Consider the following 21,533-nt stretch of genomic DNA (forward strand, 5'->3'; position numbering starts at 1 on the left):
ACATCTTTATAATTGGCACTTGACATGCTGTTTGCGTTGGGCTGTGGTACACCAAGCACAGATTTCCTGTTGATGGAAACATTTATCATCGTGATTGCCCCAGAGTGGCAGGTGGTGTTATCAATTACCTCTTCTTACCAATAATAATATTAGTATGGTAATATCTTTGCTCAAGTGAGAACCAATTAGCGGTCACTTGTCACAGCATTAAAGACACAAAACCATGCTGAATTTAACCCTAAGGACCTAGAACAAAAGTTGGGGGTGGGGAAGGAACTGAAGCAAAGGAGATATCCAGTGAGTAGAAAAAAAGGAACTTTGGAAGGAAAAAAGAATACAAGGCGACCCCCCCCCAAAAAAATGAAACCCCTAACATGTGAATGCCCAGTTTGTATTAAGTTTGGGGAAATAAACACATTATAAACAAAATGTCAAATGCACCTCATGAAAAACTGTCTTTTGTGCATTTGGGGCCAGGTAGCTTCCATGAACTGTGACTGTAACGTTAAATTAGGACTATTCAACCTCCCCTTGTCAAATCAACCTTAGATAGGCTTTCTGTTTTATCTGAATAAATGATACAAATTAAATCAAACGCCTAATTATATGTTTCACTAATGTAAAATATACAGTATTAATTTGTAAATAATATTATTAAGCAGACAAAATAATAACATGTCACCTCTTAAGATGAAAACAACATGGCAAGAGGAACAAGACAATTAACAAATTAGATTTAATTATAGGAAAGAAAAGCAACTTTTGTTTTTGCAATAGTGTTTAGGTATTGCAATATTTTAATAGACAGTGGTCATGTGATGATAAGCATGCATGTGCCTGGTGCTGAGTCAGTGTCTGCACCTCTGCTCTAAATTTCTGTATATCAATCTGTACACAACCAGAGCAAGCATGCTGCCTCTAATCTGTGAAAATACCTCATTGACACTTTGCAATAAATATATTATTGCCACTAAGGCTTAAAATACAAATGCTTTCATTAAAACTTGCCACACTGAATGAGAACTGAATAAAGGTTTCTGATCTGAGTGTGGGGAGGCGAGAAACAGAAAGGAACAGGTAAGTCAGGAAGTTGTGTGCCTTTTCGGCTTTCTATCCTCGACCATCATCAGAAGGGTGCCCCTTTGGTCCACTCCAGCGCAGTACTTGGGCTAGTGCAGTATTTAGAGGGGATTTGTGCGGGTTACCGTTGCACACAGCCTTCTGGCCCTTTCTTCCAAGTCTCTGCTCCATCTTCTCAACGAAATTCCAGGGCAGCCTGTGCAGAGTGAGATGTGGAGCCTACCTTCATCCAGGCTGCTGGGCGGGCCCTATGCTGCCCTGACCCTGGGACAGCAGCCCACCCCAGGCTGGTCCAAAGTGAGAACTCCACACCCTGCCCCGAAACCAGCTCTTTTCCACAATGACCACTCAAGCCCGAGCCCCGCCTGCTTTACCTTTCCACTTAGGACTCGCTGAGTACCTCTGAAATCTGAAGGCTTGCTTCTTAACACATGAAGAACTGGGCTCAGATTCGCCTTCACTGGAGGTACTTAAAAGATCCTCCCCGTGACCACACCTCATAGAAAATGCAAAGTCCATGAAATTAAACAGCTGCATTTGGAAGCACCAGAAAGACGTGGGAAAATCATTCCCGTGGTTGTTTTGGAGAGACTGATGAATGGGGGTGGGAGTATGAGAGGACCTCAACCACAAAATGGTGGGGAGGGACAGGTGATGTGACCCAATGAAGAGCCGGTGCCAAGGGCCAGGAAGCTGTGGAGGGAGCGGGATCAGATCTTCCCTGAAAGTATTCAGAGGCGGTGGGAACCTGCATTTGCTTCTTCTTCCCAAGTGTGTCGATTACAAGAGAAAGTGAAAAGAGAGGGGATTCATCAGGTCACAGAAGACAGCGCACCTTTTGCAAGAGGTGGTAGCAACTCATGAAGGTTCTATGATTTCTCTTCTAGAAAGAAATGGCAATGTCTGCCTTCCTGCCGAGGTGCTGCGACTTCCCAAACTCCTGCCGATCCTGTACATCTGAAAAATTTCCCACTCCACCCCCCACATCACACACACACACACACAAAACACACTTTCATTTTTATCTTCCCACTCCTGTAACTTTCTCTGCCCTCTTTTCCCAGGAAGAATTCCTGCCCTCGCTCGCCCCAAATACCCGAGCTGCAAACTTTTCACCACCGAGAGCGCCTTTGCGCCACACGCAAGAGCAACCCCCAGATGCTTGCAGCCTTCGTAAAACTTCACTGCGCGACTGATGTACAAAGACATTTCGCCTCAGAGCTTAACTATAAAAGCGCAACCGATGTATGTTTAAAAGGAAAATCTAGATTTCAAACATCTTTTATTTAATAGCCTTGCTTTTGAAAAAAAAATCACCTACGTGAATAAGCTCTCCACCAAAAGGCAAAACAAAACCAACCTTAAGAATTTTTTTTTTCGTAAGTGGCTCTTGGGGCTGTTTGGAGACGACTCCAACCTGTAAGCTTTCTTCTTCTGCATGACTCTATGCGCTTTTCCCAGAGCCCAAATCTGTGGCTTCGGGAACTTACTCTACTAGAGGCGGGCGGGAAAACGCGGGCTGGGAATCGCAGTCTAGAACCGAAAAGCAGCGGGCGGAGAGCGGGACGTACGGCGCCCGGGCAGGGGATTCCACCAGACAGGAGCACGCCCACAGGAGCCCAGCCGGGAGCCAGGCGTCCAGACCGGCTAGTCACCGCCTGCTCCCCATCCCAGCCACGAATGACACTGGGGGAAGCGCTGGGAGGCCATCTGTGCCGAAGCTTCGTATAACACAGGACCGCTTGCAAGGACAAAAATAAGAAATTCAGTAAATTTAAAAAGACATACTAGGCGAGGGGCACTGGTATAAGCGCGGCGGGGACGAGGCCTGGGGCACATCCTGGCGGCCGCTCGGGGACGAAGGACACGCGCGGTCCTGCGCGCGTGCTCGGCTGCGGGTGAGAAAGCGCGGGTGCGAGGGCGCGTTCCTGTGACCACGGGCGGGGGTGGGTACCGGGAGCGCGTTGTGCCAGATGCCCCAGACCTGCGCGACCCCCTCACCTAGCCCCCCCCCCACGTCACCCCCGAAATCTCGAGAACACGGTGGGCCGCGCGCGGGACTTTGGTGGACTTGGAACTTTCGGTCGCGCTTTCTGCCCACTCCGCAGGCCCCCGGCAGTAGGCGCTGGGGCCACTGCGCCCATCGTGAAGGGGAACGGGGCGGGGAGGGGACGGCGGAGTCCCCGCCGTCCCCTCCCTTCCCTGGACTTAAGAAGCCGCCGCGGCGGGGAGGCCCCTGCGGGCGGGCGTGGGGGCCGAGGAGGCCCTGGTGGCTGCGGCGGGCGGGGCGGGAGCTTCAGAGTCGGTGGGGCCCGGGGGGGGGGGGAGGCGGAGAGACTGGGGGGTAGCGGAGGGGAGGGGAACGCAAGGGAGGGGAGGAGCCGCGAGGCCCGCGCTGCTTCCGAACCGGAAAGTTGGTCTTGCCGAAGTCCCGCCACCCCGGCGTGCGCACTCCGCTCCGCTCCGGCCGCGAGCCTACGAGCCTGGCCGGCCGCCGAGGGAGCCCGTGGAGGGGACACGAGCCTGGAGAGAAGGTCCGGAGCGAGGGGGCACCTGAGCCCGAGCGGGCCCGGCGTGCCGAGTGGTGCCACGACCCGCCGCGGAGGAAAGAAGGAGGCGGCTGGCTTGGAGCGCCCGGAGCGCAGGCGGCGCGGCGCCCGAGCGACCCGGCGAGACAAAGGCGCCGGGCCGGAGCCCTGCCCGCGGCCGCTCGCTCCGGGAGGGGCCGCCCGGCGGCGGCGGCGGCAGGGGGGGGGCGCGGCGCGGTGCGCGGGCGACGGCGCAGACACTCTATAAAGGGGCGAGCCCGGCACGCCGGCGGAGACGGCGCCGCGCGGACGCATCCAAAGTTTGCTGCTTGCGCCCTGCCGAGGGGTAGCCGCCGCGGCCAGCGCCGTACCGGGGCCCGCGGGAGCCGCACCTGGGGCGGCTGAGGAGCGCGGCGCCAGAGCGCGGGCAGCGGAGCCCGCGATGTGAGCGGTGCAGGGCAGCGCGCGCCCAGGTCCGGAGGCGCCGCGGCCCCTCCTCGCCCGCGCGACCGCTAATTGCGAGCGCGGCCTCATTTGCATAGGCCGCCGGAGTCCGCTGGAGGCCGGCCAATCGGCGCGGCCCTCCGCTAATGGCCATGCATTATTCACCAGCCTAATTGCTCAGCCCCATGCGCGGCCCGCGCAGCCGCCGCCGCCGCCCCGCGCCCCGCGCCCCGCGCCCACCCGGCCGCCCCGCGCCCGCCCCGCACGGTCCCCGCCGGCCTCCCCGCTGATGCCGCTGCCCCGCGCGGAGCCCGAGCGCCGCTAGCAGCATGTCTCGGCGCAAGCAGGCCAAGCCCCAACACCTCAAGTCGGACGAGGAGCTGCCGCCGCCGGACGGGGCTCCTGAGCACGGTGAGGGCCGGGGACCTCAGGGTGGCCGGGGAATCCGGGACATCCACCGGGCTGGGAAGTGTGAATGGCGGGAGCAGCTGCGCGCGTCTCGGAGTGGGAGAAAGTTCCCCGGTTCCCGCGAGCCAGTGTCCGAGCTGCTCCTGGTCCCTGGGCCAGGTGGGCCGAGGGGATCTGGTCCCCCACCGGAACGCGCGCGGCCGCGAAAAGAGTTGTGGGCCAAGTAAACTTGGCTCGGTTCCTCGGAGTTGGGGACCTGCGCGCGGAGGGCGTTGTGGCCTGGCCGCTTGGGGACAGCTGGGAGCCAGTGCGACTGGAGACGGAGGCCGGTTCGCCTGGCGGGCGCGGGAGGGGTCAGTGTCGCTGCCTCGGCGCTGCCCGCCCCCCACCCCCACCCCGCCACCGGTCTGTATGTGCTGGACTGTGGAGCCGGCCTTGGCGGCCACAGCGCCTCCAAAATACACCCAGACCCTGGCCTCGTTCGGGGCAGACCCCTGGGCAGGAGAACGCAACTGGGCCGACCTACCGCTGGACGCGGGCTGGGGAGGCCGCCGCCAGGCCAGCTTTGTTCGGCGCCGCGCGTCCGGGTGCCCGTGTGGTGCGCGCCCGGGGACGGCCAGGGGCCCGCGCCACCTCCCTGATCCTAGGCTGCGCTCCCAGTACTGCCGACAGGCCTCCTTGGGTGACCTCGGGCCTCGAAACCCGCGATGTCCCAGCGCGTTGACAAATCCAATGATCCCGTTCGGAAGCGAGTGGAAAGTAAATGTCTCTTGGCCTTTCCTTAATGGCCGACTTGGGAATTAAGCTGGGGGTGAGCACAGTTGTGGAGTTTGGGGCTGGTCCTTGCCAGCGGTAGGACCCCAGCACGTTTTGGTGGGTTTCGAGTTTTTCCTCAGGCCTTTTCGTGGCTTTTATGGATGCACCGAAATCGGGTGCTTGGAGGCACCTTTTCAGTTATTTCGCTGGTTGGAACTTCCTCCTCAAAACATCCAAAAGTGAAGGGCGGGCGCCGCGGAAGTCAGAGGCTGGCGAAGATTCGAATTTACCGTAGCTGAACTTTGGCACCACAAAGTTTAAGGCACCCCGAATCCGCTTCACCGCGTTGAAAACCCGGCCTCGGGCTCCGGCGCACCCTGCGGGGTTCCCGGGGCGCCGGGCAGGAGGACCGCGGAGGTGCGGCCGCGGCGACCCCTGATCCCTCAGCCACCGCGGTGTGAAATAATTTGTTCATTTTTTAAAAAAAATGGCTGTCCCGCTCTTGTGATGCATCTATTTAAGTTGTTCAGAGGCAGATAATAATCTTTTTTTTACTATGAGAATTAGACCATCTGCGAAAAAATATTGAAGGAGTTTGAGAGTTTATCACACATGGTGCAAAGTTTGACAAAGCAGGCAGATATCCACGTCGGAAGGAGAAAGTGAGAAAACGCCCGAAACAGGCCAGGGAAGAAGTGGATTAAATAAAACTTAAGACTCTGAGGTCTTTTTGTTGCTGTGGAGGTGAGGGAGCTGTATCTGCATCCAAGTCAGCCGAGATGGGAACAGGCGATATGCTAAAAAGAAACGCTTGCATATGTTGGGTAGATTAAGGACAAAGAATCTTTTTGTCATGGAAATGGATTTTTTTGTTTTGTTTACTTCTTCACATAGAATTTCTCACACTTGGTTTGTTTTGTATTGCCCTCAATGACTACATGATCAAATGAATGGATTTATTTCTGCCGAATGAGAAAGACAGTCTTTCCTTCAAAAGAACTACATTGCATCCCAGTGAGGAATTTTAAAGCTTTATTATTGTGGCTCCTGAATGGCTTAAAATCGGCTTTCACAGCCGCCCCAAAATGCAACAATGTAAATACTTCTCAGCTTTGTAGGGTCGTTATCAAAATGTGCAATGTCTCCTTTTATTAAAGCATATTTTAATTAATAGACTAAAACCTCTTGTATTTAACAATTAACAGGCAAGGCACCGCTGTTCATTTTTAATTTCACTTCAGAAATGTGAGCATGGTGAACTTAATAGTGTAAACATGTTGGAGGATATACAGCCTGCTCGCTGTTGAAAACCTCCGATGAAGCAATTATTTACAATTTCTATTTTGAATTCTCCTTGCTGGGCTTGTATTTATTTAGAGGTTTGCCACATCCAGATTTTCCACCATAGCAGGGCTGGAGATTTTGCGGGGCCTGTGTTTTCCAAGCTCTCTGGGTTCTGATCTCGGAGTTGCCACAGTTCCTGATCATATTTTGCAATAGGCCAAAAATAGCCTGTCTGGGTGAGCTGCAGTAAAGCAGCAGCTTCCCTGCCTGTTTGAAGGGTAGTTCAGGCAAACTATTACAGCAAGTTCTTTCTGACTTAATTGTTCTGAAGCAGATTGTTCATGAAGCATAAAAGATACTCTTGCCTGTGAAGTCAGGGAATACTCATGTGTGTTACTCTAAGATAACCAAGTAAAGGGCTTTTTAAGAGATAAATGGTTGTACAAACCAAATCACTCCAATATGAATCAGATCTCAGAATTTTAATTTTGTTAAATGCAGTGAAAATAAACATGTTGTACATGAAGTTATAAGTGAGCTAAGTTACAGTGTTTTAGAAGCAAAGTAAATAATTCCTTTGTATCACTTTAGGCATGACATATTAATTAAAGCAATAGGTCCATTTACCGTGCAGTAATATTGAAGCCTCTTGATAATGCCATGCAGATCAAATGCAATATGCAAAATTTTTTAGTATAATGGGGGGCAAAAATGCATAATCACATTAACTTACAATAAAAAAATATTTTTGTGACTTACGTTTCAGAATTTGTTTTTTAACCAAGCAATGAAAAATCACTATACAAACATAGTTTTGGTGCTGTGTCCCTGAAGGAATGAAATGATGATGGATCTAGAAAGAGAAAAAGTAAAGATGATTCATGGAAAGGTCTAAAGTTATTTTTTTGTTAAAACCTATTTTACAGTTGTTGAGATTTACATTCCCAATAGAAACTGTCTTTTAAATTCTCTTGTTTTGCTAATTTATTCATTCTTATTTTAGAAATAAATGTGGTGCATTGGGGGGTTCAGTTAAATCCACTCCACCAATAATGACATCCTTTGAACCAGCTGAAGATTTTTGTTCTAAGAAAGACTCATTAAAACTTCAGTGACAGTGCAGCACTTAACTCCCACTAGGAACTTTAAAGGTGTAATATTGCTATTCTGTGTCCCATAAAATGCAATTTAAGAAAGATGCATATTACTGCCCCTAGAAAGTATTTAAGGAAGAACAAAAGAACATAACAGTTTGAAGTTTTCCATCCTGCATTTTGTCTGTTGGCACTTAACGCTTCCAAGTATCTGTTTTCTGCCAACCTACAGAAAATGGCTATCTTTAAAAATCCTTTCAAATGTGGTGAGTGTAGGACCTAAGAATTTACCAGTGGAGTGGAATTCGCAGAGTGTGGTTAAATTCAGGGAAGGCAGGCCACGGTGATGGGTGAAGAGGTCCTTTTCTTTCATCTGTAGATGCTGGGTCTGTCTGTCTTCATCCCCAGCACGCGCACGCGCGCGCGCACACACACACACACACACACACACACACACACATTTACAATTCAGCATACCAAAGGGGACAATACTGAAGCCACTTTTTAACCTCCATAGGCAGACTGTTTTTATCTGAAACATGAAAGTGGAAAGTAACCAAGGGAAGGACGAAAGGAACTTCTAAACATTTCTTTTTTAAATAACATTTTTAAAACTGAACATATTTTTAAATGAATATTCCAGTGATCAACAGAAAGGATGCCAGTGAATTCTGTGCTACAGAGAGAGGTTATGGGACAGGGTCAGGCCATTCTTGCACAGGATGCCGTGTGAATTTCTACAGCATATGCATAATCTGGTATAGATATGTTGTGTGCCAGAAAAAGGAAAAGGTGTGGAATGACGGCAGGAATGATTTAGCAAGCTGATTGTTATTATTGTATTGTTTCTGTATACAAGGGGTGGGGACAGCAGGCAGAGTGGGTCAGATTTCACCTCCTGCTGCAGTCTCTGAGGAGCTCTGTGCTCCTGTCCAGGTAGCCTTGAGAACATGCTGTTCTGGGGTGCAGGACAGGCACAGCCATGCTTTCCACTCTGTAGCCTGGCCATCAGAGGGAAGTTAGCATCCTTAGAGGTAAGCATGGGCATAGGCTTTTACTTAAGTGAATTAAAACCTTTTTTAACTGCTGCTGAGGTTATTCACCCTCTCTTAATGCTGCAAGATAGTTTTAAGAAGCATAATTTCTGAATACTGTGATAACAGGGGTGTTGTTTGATTTTTTTGCTGTTTTATTGACTTTTTCTACATGATTTCTTGACTCGTTGCCAGAATAAGACCAACATATCTTGGTTTCCTGAAGATGTAAGCTAATTCTGCTGCTGTGGGGCCGCTCTGTAATTACTGCATATGTTAAGTTGCTACATATTTCATATAAAATTAAGCTTAAGTAAAACCCATGTGAAAATCAAATGTTTTGATATTACTTTAAGTAAACCAAAAAAACCTTAATTTTTTTCTCTTATAGTTTCAAGATTATAATTTCAAGTGCAGTTAACTATGTGATTACCAGGCAAACAAATAAGGCAAGGCATGTTACAAAAAGTGTAAAATATTAATTTTAACAAAAAAAACATGGAATGTCTGTGTTGGACATTAAGATTGATCTGCTTCTTAATTAAAGGGAAGCGTTTTGGGGGCTGAAGCAATGTCCGCTGAGGGGCCTCTGATGCCAGTGAGGGTCTAAACATTCCCTCTGTGGGCCTGTCTTTCTCATTCAGTCCCAGATTAGTTCTGCGGCTGTCGGGGACCCTGTCCCCTTTGCATTCTCTGTGAGTGTAGCGGCCACGCGGTGAGCCGTACAGGGCCTTTTGTGCTCCGCCTGTGGAAAGGTGGGTGCGAGAGCTGGCAGCCCTGGGGCTCTCCCTGAAGGTGGGCAGTGAAGAGTGCTTCAGCAGGCCTTGCTGATCGGCCCTGGCCTGCTCTGCCCTGCCAGGGGTGGCCACTAGATGTCAAGCTCATAATGCAATTAGTGCATCTGTGCTGTTGACCTTGGCAGCAGGGCTCACCACTGTTCTGTTAAGTGTGAACACTGGATCTGAGTGTTAACTAGAGATCCCGAGAGCTCCTTCCATGCAGCACAGCTTATCAAATGCCATCTAGTCCAGCACAAGTGTTTATAGTTCTTGGAAGAAGAGAAACTGGCTTTCTTTTGTGTAGCTGTTGCGTCTTGAACTGTTTAATTAACCCTGCAGGTGCCGCAGCACTTTGTCTTCCTTGATCCTCAGCGTGCCTGGTCCTCTTCTTGAGAGTGGCCTTAGCTGAGCTGTTTGATAATTCTATTGTGTGCTTTGTATGTAGGCACAGTCACTGGCCTCAACCGCAGGGCAGGGCTTTTGAGCATGACTTTCTGCATATGTGCAAACTTCTCCATACGGACAGAAACAGTGGTGATCAGTGAGGGAAGCGGCTTCCTCACCGGACTCCAGGTGCAGGCAGCCTAATGGTTACACCCAATTGCAGCCTTTTTCCTGGACACAGCAAAGCTGGTGCCCTCTAGGGCCGTTTAGATGCAGAGGTTCACATCTAACTGGTTTTTGCTGTTAATTTATTTCTGTGCACAGTGAATTTCAAAATGGCCAGTGTATGGGTATCATGTGGGCACTTTCAAGGAGGCATATCATGGAACAGATGCTCAGCTTCACATATTTAAACCTTTTCACCACAAGTAACTCGGCAAAATCTTGCTTTCACCCCTCACCAGATTATGGTTACAATCGTTCACCTGGGCCATGGTGGTTCAGGTGTTTCTGCCGGGCGCAGATGGTGGTGCGTGCAAGCTCTGTAAGTGTGATTACGGCAACATGGCTGAAGGAGAGGACCACTGTGCAGCCCTGACCTGTGGCAAACACCAGAAGGCCGTGTCAGGCAGCCGTGAGAGTGAAGCCCAGCTGTGCTGGTCCCGCCGCCCCAGCCAGGAGGGAACTGTAGACCAAAACTGCAAAGGTTTTTCACAGAAGATGTCTGGAGCCTGTGCCACAGGTGGTCATGACTTAACAAATTTGAGACGTGGGCCACTGAGTGAGGGAGTGTTCGGGTCAGTGCGTGTTGAGCATAGCAAGAGTGCCCTCCACCGTTCACCTCCGTGAGCACATGCTTCGAGGTCTGGGGAAAAAGGACAGAAAATTTTTCTATTGCGCCTGGAATTTCTTCTACATTGTTAAACACAGTGGGGGTCTCTATTTGTCTCCTCCTGTGTCACAGCTTGGGCTCAGTATGTGATAATTCATCTTTCTTTATGGGATTCAAAGCTATCATAAGGAGTTAAAAAGAATTAATTTGCAAGAAAATAAGTGTCTCCTAACAATTTAGGAAAACTTTAAAAATGCTTGCTAGATTTTTAAGAGCTGGAAAGGCCAAGGAGAAAGTGTGGTTTCCTTTCCTGAGGATCCACGTGGCATTTTCAAGTTGCTAATTGAAGTGAAGAATTTCCCATGCCTTCTCCTGGACTAAACAAGCTTTGCTTCTCTCTTTGCTAACTGTAGTAAATTTAAAATACGTAGCAAAAGTGTAGCAGAGAAAAGGTAAAAAAAAGAAATTGTGAAACCCCTATTTTACTACTGCTTTGTACTTAGTGGCTTATTTACAAGGAACTGTACTCCTGAAAAGAGATTCTGCAAAACCTTGCTAAGAAGTGTAGTTAGAAATTAAAAAAAAAAAAAAAAAAAAAAAAAAAAAACACCACATGCTCAGATATTCCTACATACCACGACAGTGTTTTCCACTTGTGGCTTTATCACCATGGCTTAACCCTCTGCCTAGCTTCAGTGTGCTCTTCGGGGACTGCAGAAGCAAGAAGCCTGAGTGTTCTGCCACAGACCAGGAGTCAGACCCGGGGCTGGGTGGGGCTCTTCTTCAGCCGGGGCACAGCCTCCGTTTTGTTGAGCATTCTCTCTGCGTCTTCAGCGTGTAAAAGAACATGTGTACTTTAAAACCACTGCCTTCCAAGCTGCCTTTTTGTTCAAGGTTTTCTTTGAAAGGCTGGCTCCCCCCACACAAGGAAGAAGCTGCTGATCACCCAAGAACACGCGGATGGTGACAGAGTTAGAAACCCTGAAGATGTTAAGTATAAACAGCATCTGCTGGCACACTGTAAACCAAGCCAGAGTGACTGCGTGCTCAGCCTGGGCAGCACAGGTGGCAGGTGGTGCCACTCCTGGTCCCCAGCCCTTCCACCAGCCATCCTCAGAGTAACCTTGACCAGCTGTTCCATCAGCCAAGAAAGAAAGAGTCTTGGCTGGGAGAAATACTCAGGAACTGGTCAGCATTTTTCTTGCCTTTCAAATATAACCCTTACATACCATAAAATGCCCGCTTAATCCTCTCCCTATTTATGGTTTCAAATCTCTTAGTTGTCGAACAATCAGTAGGCAAAAAATAAATTGCTTTGACACTAATGATGTTTACGATGACTATTTTTAAATCCCCCCTTACAGAAGGAGAGAAAGAAAATGAAAATTGTATTGGTGATGAGTTTCCCAGACTCCTCACTGTGGTCTACTGTAGAGTCCCTCCCTGGCAAGGCTCTACTTTGAAATAAAAGTTTCAAGCCATATTAACTAATGGATGTAATACCTTCTATTTTTAGAGAATAGCAGCTAGTTCAAAATGTAAGTTTAATTAAAAGATGGTTAAATACATTTGAATCCAACATAATATTGGCTTTAATGATGTGGGATTAAAGGGCTTTAGCAGTTCCATGATAAAATAAATTGTAAACTGCATTCAGAGTCCTCCTCTCTGGGTTTTCTTATTATGGAATACATTTAAAAATAAAGAAAGAATACCAGATTAGCACATATACATTATACACATGTACATTTAAAAATAAAGAAACCAGATTAGCACATATTATAATACACATTATAATGAGAAAAGCCATGGAAGCAAGTTATAAAACTTATTTTTCTCTCTTTTCAGAATGTACCACAGGTCAACACTTGTGCTCTGCACATCTGTAAAATGTCTGACTGTTTCTAAAGAGCTCTGTCCGTAGGAAAACGGACTCATTTTGAGTATTTCCTGCCAATCGATTGAAGTGCTTGCTGTTGTTTAATAACGATTCTTAAAATATGCAAACAAGATTTCAACCCCATGTGTGAAGGACTCGTTTTTATTTGTATTCAGGACTATCTTAGGACTTTCCTGCTTCTCTGTATTTTCTCGGAATGCTGCTCACTCCACACTTGGATCACACAATTGTAGCTTAGGTTGGAAGGAAGAACAGTTGAGATAATCCTGTTACTGGTACTCTATACAAACCCCAGCAGAAATCATAAGTGGTGATTCTAATTTATTTGCCCAAAGTAAGAAATCTGAAATGTATCAAAACTCTTCTCCCTCCCAATTGTTGTTTCCCGGTATCTTTTAGTCAGAAGTCACATTTCTCAGGAAGCTTTGCTGTCGACCAGCTTCCCACCTTTCTTGGGCTGTTAACAGGGCCACATGGTCAGAATGCCGTTTCACAATTTTCTTCTTCGATTTTGAAGGAATGTAAGTGGAAGATTATTTTACTTTGACAAGAATATCTTCATTGCGTTGAGGTGACTGTCACTTAAAATTACATGAAACAAAATGACTTGTTACTTGACAGAAAGTGCTTAACTGTTCTGTGCCACTGAAGCAACTGAGAAGCAGTTGTAATTTACCACCCTGCCAATGGGGGAGAAGATGAGATCACCTGCAGAAACACTTCCAAACTCCTGTGCATTTGGAAGTGAACCCCCCAAATATTTAACACATAAAAAAGCTAATGTGAATATAAAAATGCAAATCTATAAGGTAGATAGAGATTTATTTGAGTCTAGACTTTTGAGAAAAGCAAAACTAAGTGTTTCTCTGTGTTATACGCTATAGTTGGTTACCAAGAAAATGTGGGACATGTTCATTTGTAGAGAGATTCTTTAGTGGTGTAAATTAATTCTTTCCACACTGAACTCACATTAAATGATCCAGAAATCAACCTAATTCTTAAGCTTTTTCTCAGTAAACTGCCCCTAATATGTATGCCACAAAAAGAGAACATTATTTTAACATATAGTTTAATTTTGTAAAATTTAAATTTACATACCATGTAAATGTCTTTGTACATCATACAAGTTATACATTTTTTCTCTAAGGTGCTACTTGCAGAAACTATTTCAAGGAATTAGCACTTTTTAATTTGTTGGGATTTTCCTTTTTAAAAATGTTAATACTTTTTATATGATAACTTTAAAATATTGGAAAACCACTTTTTAAAAGTCTAGCCCTTGTTTAGTTACTTCTAGATATGTATTTGCTTAATGCAGATGAACTTTTAAAATGTTTGCTTCAGCAATTAATTTTTCAATATGGGGTCTGAAGAAGAACATTTCCACAATTAACTAAAAACAGATTTCAAGGCAGAAATCCTTGGCACTTTGTGAAAATGTTTAAAATCATCACTAGAATTTGAAGTGGTCCTCGTTAAGAAATTATTCACTTGAAGATCCTAGTTTTTGCCCTGCTGGTAACCTTAGCAGGCTTACAAAGGGTTCTGCGTGTACCTTGAGCCAAGCTGAATTCTGTGGGTGTTGATTCGGTGGCTGCGCTATCCGCAGCCGGACACGCGGAGCCTCATTACAGATACCTATTACATTCCTTCCTCGCCTGTAATGAGGCTCCTTGCTGCAGCCCGGTCTTCCGCGCTGCGCGTTCAGTTTGGAAGTCCAGCAGGCTTTATGAGCTGCCGGCTCTAACTTCTCTTCCCCTTCAAATGGCTTAGCCAGTTAAGAAAATGCTAATTGAATGCGGCTAATAATTTTTTAAAGGCATGTATAAATTACCTGGAAATAATGGCCTCGTGGAGCAGCAGACCAACCTCAAAATATATTTTTCCTTTTTTTTTTTTTTCCAGGAGAAGAACAATGTTTTTTTATAGCATATATTTTTTTAAATCGTTCTGCTGAACTCAGTGCTGAATTATTTGTCCAAAAACCTAAAGGAAATGATTTAGAGAGTTTTAGCAAATACCCATATGATGTTAGAACTGTGAATTATTTCCGGGGACAGACATGAGGGTGTTTTGTTCTCACAGTCAACTGTGCATCTTGAACAAAGAGCTGATTTGCAGCCGTCACTCCAAGTTGACAAAAAGCAGCTAGGAATCGGTGATACCCAGGCTGCCACACAGAACCATGCAGTGCCTGGGCATCACTACCCACTGAGACACCCAGAGGCAGCAGCCAGAGCAGGAGTGTGTCGATTCCCTCGGTCCTGAAAGGCCTTTATTTGATCAGGTGTGAATTAGAGTTGTTCATTAAATACGGTTGTTATTCGGCACAAGAGGGTAAGGGGAGACAGAGGAAGTAGCTGCCTACAACAGTAATTAAACATGTGTAACCAATTAGAGGGCTTTCCACCACTGCACAAGCATATAATTTGCTAAGTCTTTCTATGAGAATAGATGAAAATAGGTACAAAAAGTGTGTCTGACTACAGCATTCTCATGTTGAACATGTCAATGTAAATGAACTTTAAATACATAATTTCTAGTTTGTTAACAAATGGCTAAACTCTATTGGCTAATCACAATAACATGTAATTTTAGTTCATTTTGCCAAGAAATATTGCATCTGACAGCCAATTAATTGTATTAAACATGATTCATTTTAGGGCTAGCCTATATTGATATTCATTTGGCAAATCCTAAAGTATAGAAATGTGCCCCTTCTGTAAGGGAAGTACCAGGGACAGAAGATGCCAGTGGCCGGGCCGCTCCATCTCTTGAGCCAGGGGAGACTGTTCTTCTGAGCAGAAATGTAAGAAATGCTTATATTTTCTTTGTTACATTTACAAATGAAAGTATTTAGGTGACGTTTCCTACATGAAATAAATGCCTATTGATTTAAAAGGTTGTATAGAATCACATAAAGTCTGTGCGTCTCAGCCCTGTATAAAGATAATAAATCCACACAGGACCACCACACCAGCATGCTTGGCTCCGCCGTCCGGCTGATGTGCTGGAAAGGTTGCGGATGAGTCTAGCAGCGTTAAGTGAACTGGCAAAGGCATCTCTAATTTTGCTGGAAATGAGGAAGCACGATGGTAGAGGGGAATCCTAATGAGCCCATCGAAAGCTGGCTTTGTACCAACAGACAGGGTAGCTGCGGATTGTATGAAAATATTGGAAATCAATGGCTTCTATGGAATTTCATTAAGCAGCAGTATCCACAATTGATAGAGCCTCATAATTTGATGGATTGTGCTAAGAAAATGATTAGCTAGCTAGAAAGAGTCATAGAACACACACGCTGGGCCGTCAGAAATGTTGAAGTGGGGTAATTTGTACAAAATAAAAATCATTGATTTTACTTGTCTGCAAAATTTTGAAATGGAGGGCTGTCCGGCGAGCCCGCTGATGTAATCTCTCGGTTTCCTAGGCGTCCCCGGGGAAGGTGCCGACGACGTGGACAGCGGGACTGAGAGCAGGAGCGGCGGCGAGGAGGCCAGCGTGTGCCAGACCTGCTGCGCAGAGTTCTTCAAGTGGACAGACTTCCTGCAGCACCAGAAGAGCTGCACCAAGAACCCGCCGGTGCTCATCGTGAGTGAGGATGAGCCGGCGCCGCCCTCTGAAGAGTTCCCAGAGCCTTCTCCCGCCAGCTCGCCCAGCGACCACACGGAGAGCGAGGCCACCGAAGAGGCCACCCCCACGGAGGGTGGTGAGGGCGGCGAGGTGAAGGCCCCGGAGCCAGAGGACGAGCCCATGGACGTGGAGACACCCGGGGACAAGGGCCTGCAGGGCCCAGGCACACCCGCTGTGCCCCCAGCACTGCCCCCAGGGTCCCCTGCTGCCTTCAGCATGCCCAGCACCAACGTGACGCTGGAGACTCTGCTGAGCACCAAGGTGGCTGTGGCTCAGTTCTCGCAGGGCGCACGCGCAGCTGGCACAGCCGGAGGCAGTGTGGGCGCGGTCGCCATCCCCATGATCCTGGAGCAGCTCGTGGCTCTGCAGCAGCAGCAGATCCACCAGCTGCAGCTCATTGAGCAGATCCGCAGCCAGGTGGCCCTGATGAGCCGCCAGCCCGCGAGGCCACCACTGAACCCCACCACCCCTGGCACTCCTGCCCAGACCTCCGGCCAGCTCCAGGGCCTGGCCCCCCACCCGGCCCTACAACTCTCTGCTGGGCCGGCCGCTGTCCCTGCAGGCTCTGGCCAGGCAGCCCCACCTGCCTTCGAGGGCCCCCAGCACCTGTCACAGCCAGCGTCAGGTGCCAGCACTCCAGGTGGTACTGGGCCCATGGAGTCCCTGGTGTCTGCAGCCCCAAGCACAGCCCCTGCCCTGGGGTCCACGGTGCCCAGCACAGCGGGTAGCATGACACAGCCGCAGAAGGCATCCACGCCCCCGGCCCTGGGCCCGGGCCCCCTCCTCAGCTCGGCCTCCAGCCTGCCAAACCCTCTGCTACCTCAGACCTCCTCGAGCAGCGTCATCTTCCCCAACCCGCTGGTCAGCATTGCCGCCACGGCCAGCGCTCTGGACCCACTGTCCGCCCTCATGAAGCACCGCAAAGGCAAGCCCCCGAATGTGTCGGTGTTCGAGCCCAAGGCGAGCGCTGAGGACCCCTTCTTCAAGCACAAGTGTAGGTTCTGTGCCAAGGTCTTTGGCAGCGACAGTGCGTTGCAGATACACCTGCGCTCTCACACCGGCGAGCGGCCCTTCAAGTGCAACATCTGCGGGAACCGCTTCTCCACCAAAGGCAACCTGAAGGTGCACTTCCAGAGGCATAAGGAAAAGTACCCCCACATCCAGATGAACCCCTATCCAGTTCCAGAGTACCTCGACAACGTGCCCACTTGCTCGGGGATTCCCTATGGCATGTCACTACCCCCAGAGAAGCCAGTAACCACCTGGCTCGATAGCAAGCCAGTGCTGCCCACAGTGCCCACATCAGTGGGGCTGCAGCTGCCCCCCACAGTCCCCAGTGCTCATAGCTACACTGATTCCCCCAGCGTCACCCCCGTCAGCCGCTCCCCGCAGAGGCCCTCTCCTGCATCCAGCGAATGCACCTCCTTGTCCCCGGGCCTCAACAATGCAGAGTCCAGCATCCCAGCGACATCTGAGTCCCCACAGCCACTCCTCAGCGGCTCTTCTCTGACTAAAACTGAGCCTGTCAACCTGCCGTGCACAAATGCCAGGACAGGGGACACCCCAGTTGGTGGGCAGGTTGGTGCAGGGCCCACCTCAGCGGCCACGGCAGTCACAGACAGTGCCTCCGCGAGCCTCAGCAGTCCTGGTCTTCCAGCAGTCTCTGACCAGTTCAAGGCCCAGTTTCCCTTTGGGGGACTGCTCGACTCTATGCAAACGTCAGAAACCTCGAAACTGCAGCAGTTGGTGGAGAACATTGATAAGAAGATGACAGACCCAAATCAGTGTGTCATCTGCCACCGCGTGCTGAGCTGCCAGAGTGCCCTGAAGATGCACTACAGGACGCACACGGGGGAGCGGCCCTTCAAGTGCAAGATCTGCGGGCGGGCCTTCACCACCAAGGGCAACCTCAAGACTCACTTTGGGGTGCACCGGGCGAAGCCACCCCTGCGGGTGCAGCACTCCTGTCCCATCTGTCAGAAGAAGTTCACAAACGCAGTGGTGCTCCAGCAGCACATCCGCATGCACATGGGAGGACAGATCCCCAACACGCCACTGCCAGAGGGCTTCCAGGATGCCATGGACGCAGAGCTGCCCTTTGAGGAGAAGACCGCAGAGACCCTGAGCAGCTATGACGATGACATCGATGACAACTCCATGGAGGAAGACGCGGAGCTGAAGGACTCGGCCAGCGATTCCAAGCCGCTCCTGACCTACGCGGGGTCCTGCCCTCCCTCGCCACCCTCCGTCATCTCCAGCATTGCTGCCCTGGAGAACCAGATGAAGATGATGGACTCTGTCATGAACTGTCCGCAGCTCACTGGCTTGAAGTCCGTGGAAAACGGGTCTGGGGAGAGTGACCACCTGAGCAACGACTCGTCCTCCGCTGTGGGCGACCTGGAGAGCCGCAGTGCGGGCAGCCCTGCTCTGTCTGAGTCCTCCTCCTCCCAGGCACTGTCACCCACCCATAGCAACGGGGAGAGCTTCCGTTCCAAGTCCCCGGGCCTCAGCCACCAGGAGGACCCACAGGAGATCCCGCTAAAGACCGAGAGGCCAGACAGCCCACCCCCCGGCCCAGGAAATGGAGGCGCCCTAGACCTGACTGCCGGCCACCCCAGTCGGCCTGTCATCAAGGAGGAGGCTCCCTTCAGCCTGCTGTTCCTGAACAGAGAGCGGGGTAAGTGTGCCAGCACTTGTACCAGCACTGTGTGTGGTGTCTGTGGCAAGCCCTTTGCTTGCAAGAGCGCGTTGGAAATCCACCACCGCAGCCATACCAAGGAACGGCCCTTTGTCTGCACCGTCTGCAGGCGGGGCTGTTCCACCATGGGTAATTTAAAACAGCACTTACTGACCCACGAATTGAGAGGGCTGCCTTCTCAGGCGTTTGACCCCAACTTTGCTCTAGGTCCCAGCCACAGCTCTCCTCGCCTGGCCTCCAGCCCTGCACCCACCATGATCAAAATGGAAGTGAACGGTCACAGCAAAGCCATCGCACTGGGCGAGGGCCCGCCGCTGCCAGCTGGGGTCCCGGTCCCCACTGGGCCACAGACAGTGATGAGCCCAGGCCTGGCGCCCCTGCTGGCACCCCCGCCACGCCGGACACCTAAGCAGCACAACTGCCAGTCCTGCGGGAAGACCTTCTCCTCGGCCAGCGCCCTGCAGATCCACGAGCGCACCCACACTGGGGAGAAGCCCTTTGGCTGCACCATCTGCGGCAGGGCCTTCACCACCAAGGGCAACCTCAAGGTAAGAGGGCCACAGGCTAAAGGCTCGCAGGACCATGAGGGAACCGGGGCAGCTCCCTGCACCACTGACCCTGGAGTGATGGCAGAGATTCTCCTGGCCTTGGCCCTGGGGATGCGGTGCCAGGGCTGTGTGGGTGTGGTGCGCGTGTGTGTGGGGGGGATGCGTGTGTCCACATGCACACACAGGTGCACATCCTGCTAGCTACTCTGGGACCAACAGGAGCCTGGGTCCGTCCAGCGGCGTGTGCACCTGCCTCTGAGGCTCAGCCTGCTCTGGGGCTTAGAAGGATGGTGTGTGCTTTGCAACCCAGAGGGCAGGGCCAGGGCTCAAGGCGCTCTTGAATTTGATAACAAAATAAACTTGAATTTTAAGCTCTTGCATATCATAGGGAAAAAACAGATGAGATTTGCTGTGAAACTTGTAGAAGGGTCTGTGTCCCTGTGACTGCAAGGGCCTGTGGGAGGGGTGCTGGGTGAGCAGGCTTCCAGCACGTGCGGGCCATTGTGTGTCCCTACTGAAGACTGCAGTAGCCAGGTGTGGGGGGGCACATCCTTTTAACCCCAGCAACTCATGAGGATAAGGCAGGAGGATCACAAGTTCAGGCCATCCTGGGCAACATAGTGAGACCTGTCTCAAAAGGAGAAGGCAGCAGTGCTGGAGATACAGCTCAGTAAAGTGCCCCTGGGCTCGATCCTCAGTGCCCCCCCCCAAAAAAAAACCTACAGTCACATGCATCTCCTTCGGGAGACGGCTGTGGACCATGTGCTGCCGGTTCCCAGGCCCGACTCTGTGCCAGCTCAGGCTTCCATTTGTAAGATGTGTCTACAGAGACTGGGTCTGAGAGCCTCCTCAGAGACAGTCAGAGGTCAGCAGGTGTGGCCTCTACACTGGGCAAGCGTTGACAAGCAAGAGCCACCCAGAACGGATGGCGCTAGGAGGTTTTAGAATCCATGCCTCCTTGTTCGAGAGGAGAGAGGCACAAAGGAAGGGTTCAAGTACAAGGCGGTTTGAGTAGCGGTGGGTGGGACCTTTTATCTTACAGCTCTGGAACGCTCTCTGTGGCCTGTGGGTTCACGTGGGGGGAGAGATGTCTGTCGGGTTTGTTAACTAAAGAACACGTCCTCATGCTGTGGTTCTGTTTTCTCACTGCAACCTGATGCTTGGAAGCCCCTGTAAGGTGGTCAGGAAAGCTGGCCTGCTTTGCCGTCCCTGGCTGATGTGTGTGACGGGCATCGTGTGGAGCAGTGGAGGCAGGACACACCTGCTCGCCACCCGGGACGTGCTCACTGTGCTTGTCTGTCCATGTCCCACGCAGGTACACATGGGGACCCACATGTGGAACAACGCTCCTGCGAGGCGTGGCCGCCGCCTGTCAGTGGAAAACCCCATGGCCCTGCTCGGGGGCGATGCCCTGAAGTTCTCTGAAATGTTCCAGAAGGACCTGGCAGCCCGAGCCATGAATGTGGACCCCAGCTTTTGGAACCAGTATGCTGCAGCCATCACAAACGGGCTGGCCATGAAGAACAACGAGATTTCTGTCATCCAGAACGGAGGCATCCCCCAGCTCCCCATAAGTCTAGGTGGAAGTGCTCTTCCACCTTTGGGCACCATGACCGGTGGCATGGACAAAGCACGCACTGGCAGCAGCCCACCCAGCGTCAGTCTGGACAAAGCAAGCTCTGAGACAGGCGCCAGCCGCCCGTTCACCAGGTTCATTGAGGACAACAAGGAAATTGGTATAAACTAGCTGAGGGCATCGATGGCCAGCTGTCCTTCCACGCCCACGTTCTGCAGTGTGAGCATCAGTCTTCGGACCCTTCTTGCCTAGGTCCTCATTAAGTCATGCCGGTGGCAGAACGTACTTTGCCCATGTGGCTGCCAGAAGGTGGTCTGGTAAGCGCTACATAGTCCTCCCTCCGCAGTGGGTTCGACTCTTCTTAAGAACTCTGCAACCTTTTGAATAAATTTCTAAATTCAGTTGAAAAACAGAAGTGCTTGGAAAACCACCTTAGAAACAGAAAGAGCTCAGACCATATCCATTTGTTTCTCTTGAAACCTAATAACCCTGGAAGGGAGAATGGGGTCCCCTGCATTATTCCAGTGAACCCCATGCGATGGTTTTGTTCAAATT

At 50.3% G+C, this 21,533-nt stretch overlaps 1 protein-coding gene across 2 annotated transcripts; it reads left to right on the forward strand.

Moving 5' to 3' along the window:
- Window positions 1-4,381: 4,381 nt before the first annotated feature.
- On the forward strand, window positions 4,382-21,149 carry SALL3 (spalt like transcription factor 3; the record flags this gene model as incomplete). 2 transcript variants are annotated; one of them, XM_081263510.1, is made up of 4 exons in its annotated part: window positions 4,382-4,463; window positions 15,954-18,833; window positions 19,062-19,402; window positions 20,718-21,149. In XM_081263510.1, 4 exons carry the CDS (start codon window positions 4,382-4,384, stop codon window positions 21,147-21,149), a joined length of 3,735 nt encoding a protein of 1,244 aa, XP_081119636.1. The 2 variants fall into 2 exon arrangements, with proteins under 2 accessions (XP_081119636.1, XP_081119635.1); XM_081263509.1 differs by having other exon boundaries at window positions 15,954-19,402.
- Between the last annotated feature and the right edge of the window lie 384 nt (window positions 21,150-21,533).

The sequence above is a fragment of the Spermophilus citellus genome, assembly GCF_964194105.1.
Source record: "Spermophilus citellus genome assembly, chromosome: 12".
Taxonomy (NCBI): Eukaryota; Metazoa; Chordata; class Mammalia; order Rodentia; family Sciuridae; genus Spermophilus; species Spermophilus citellus.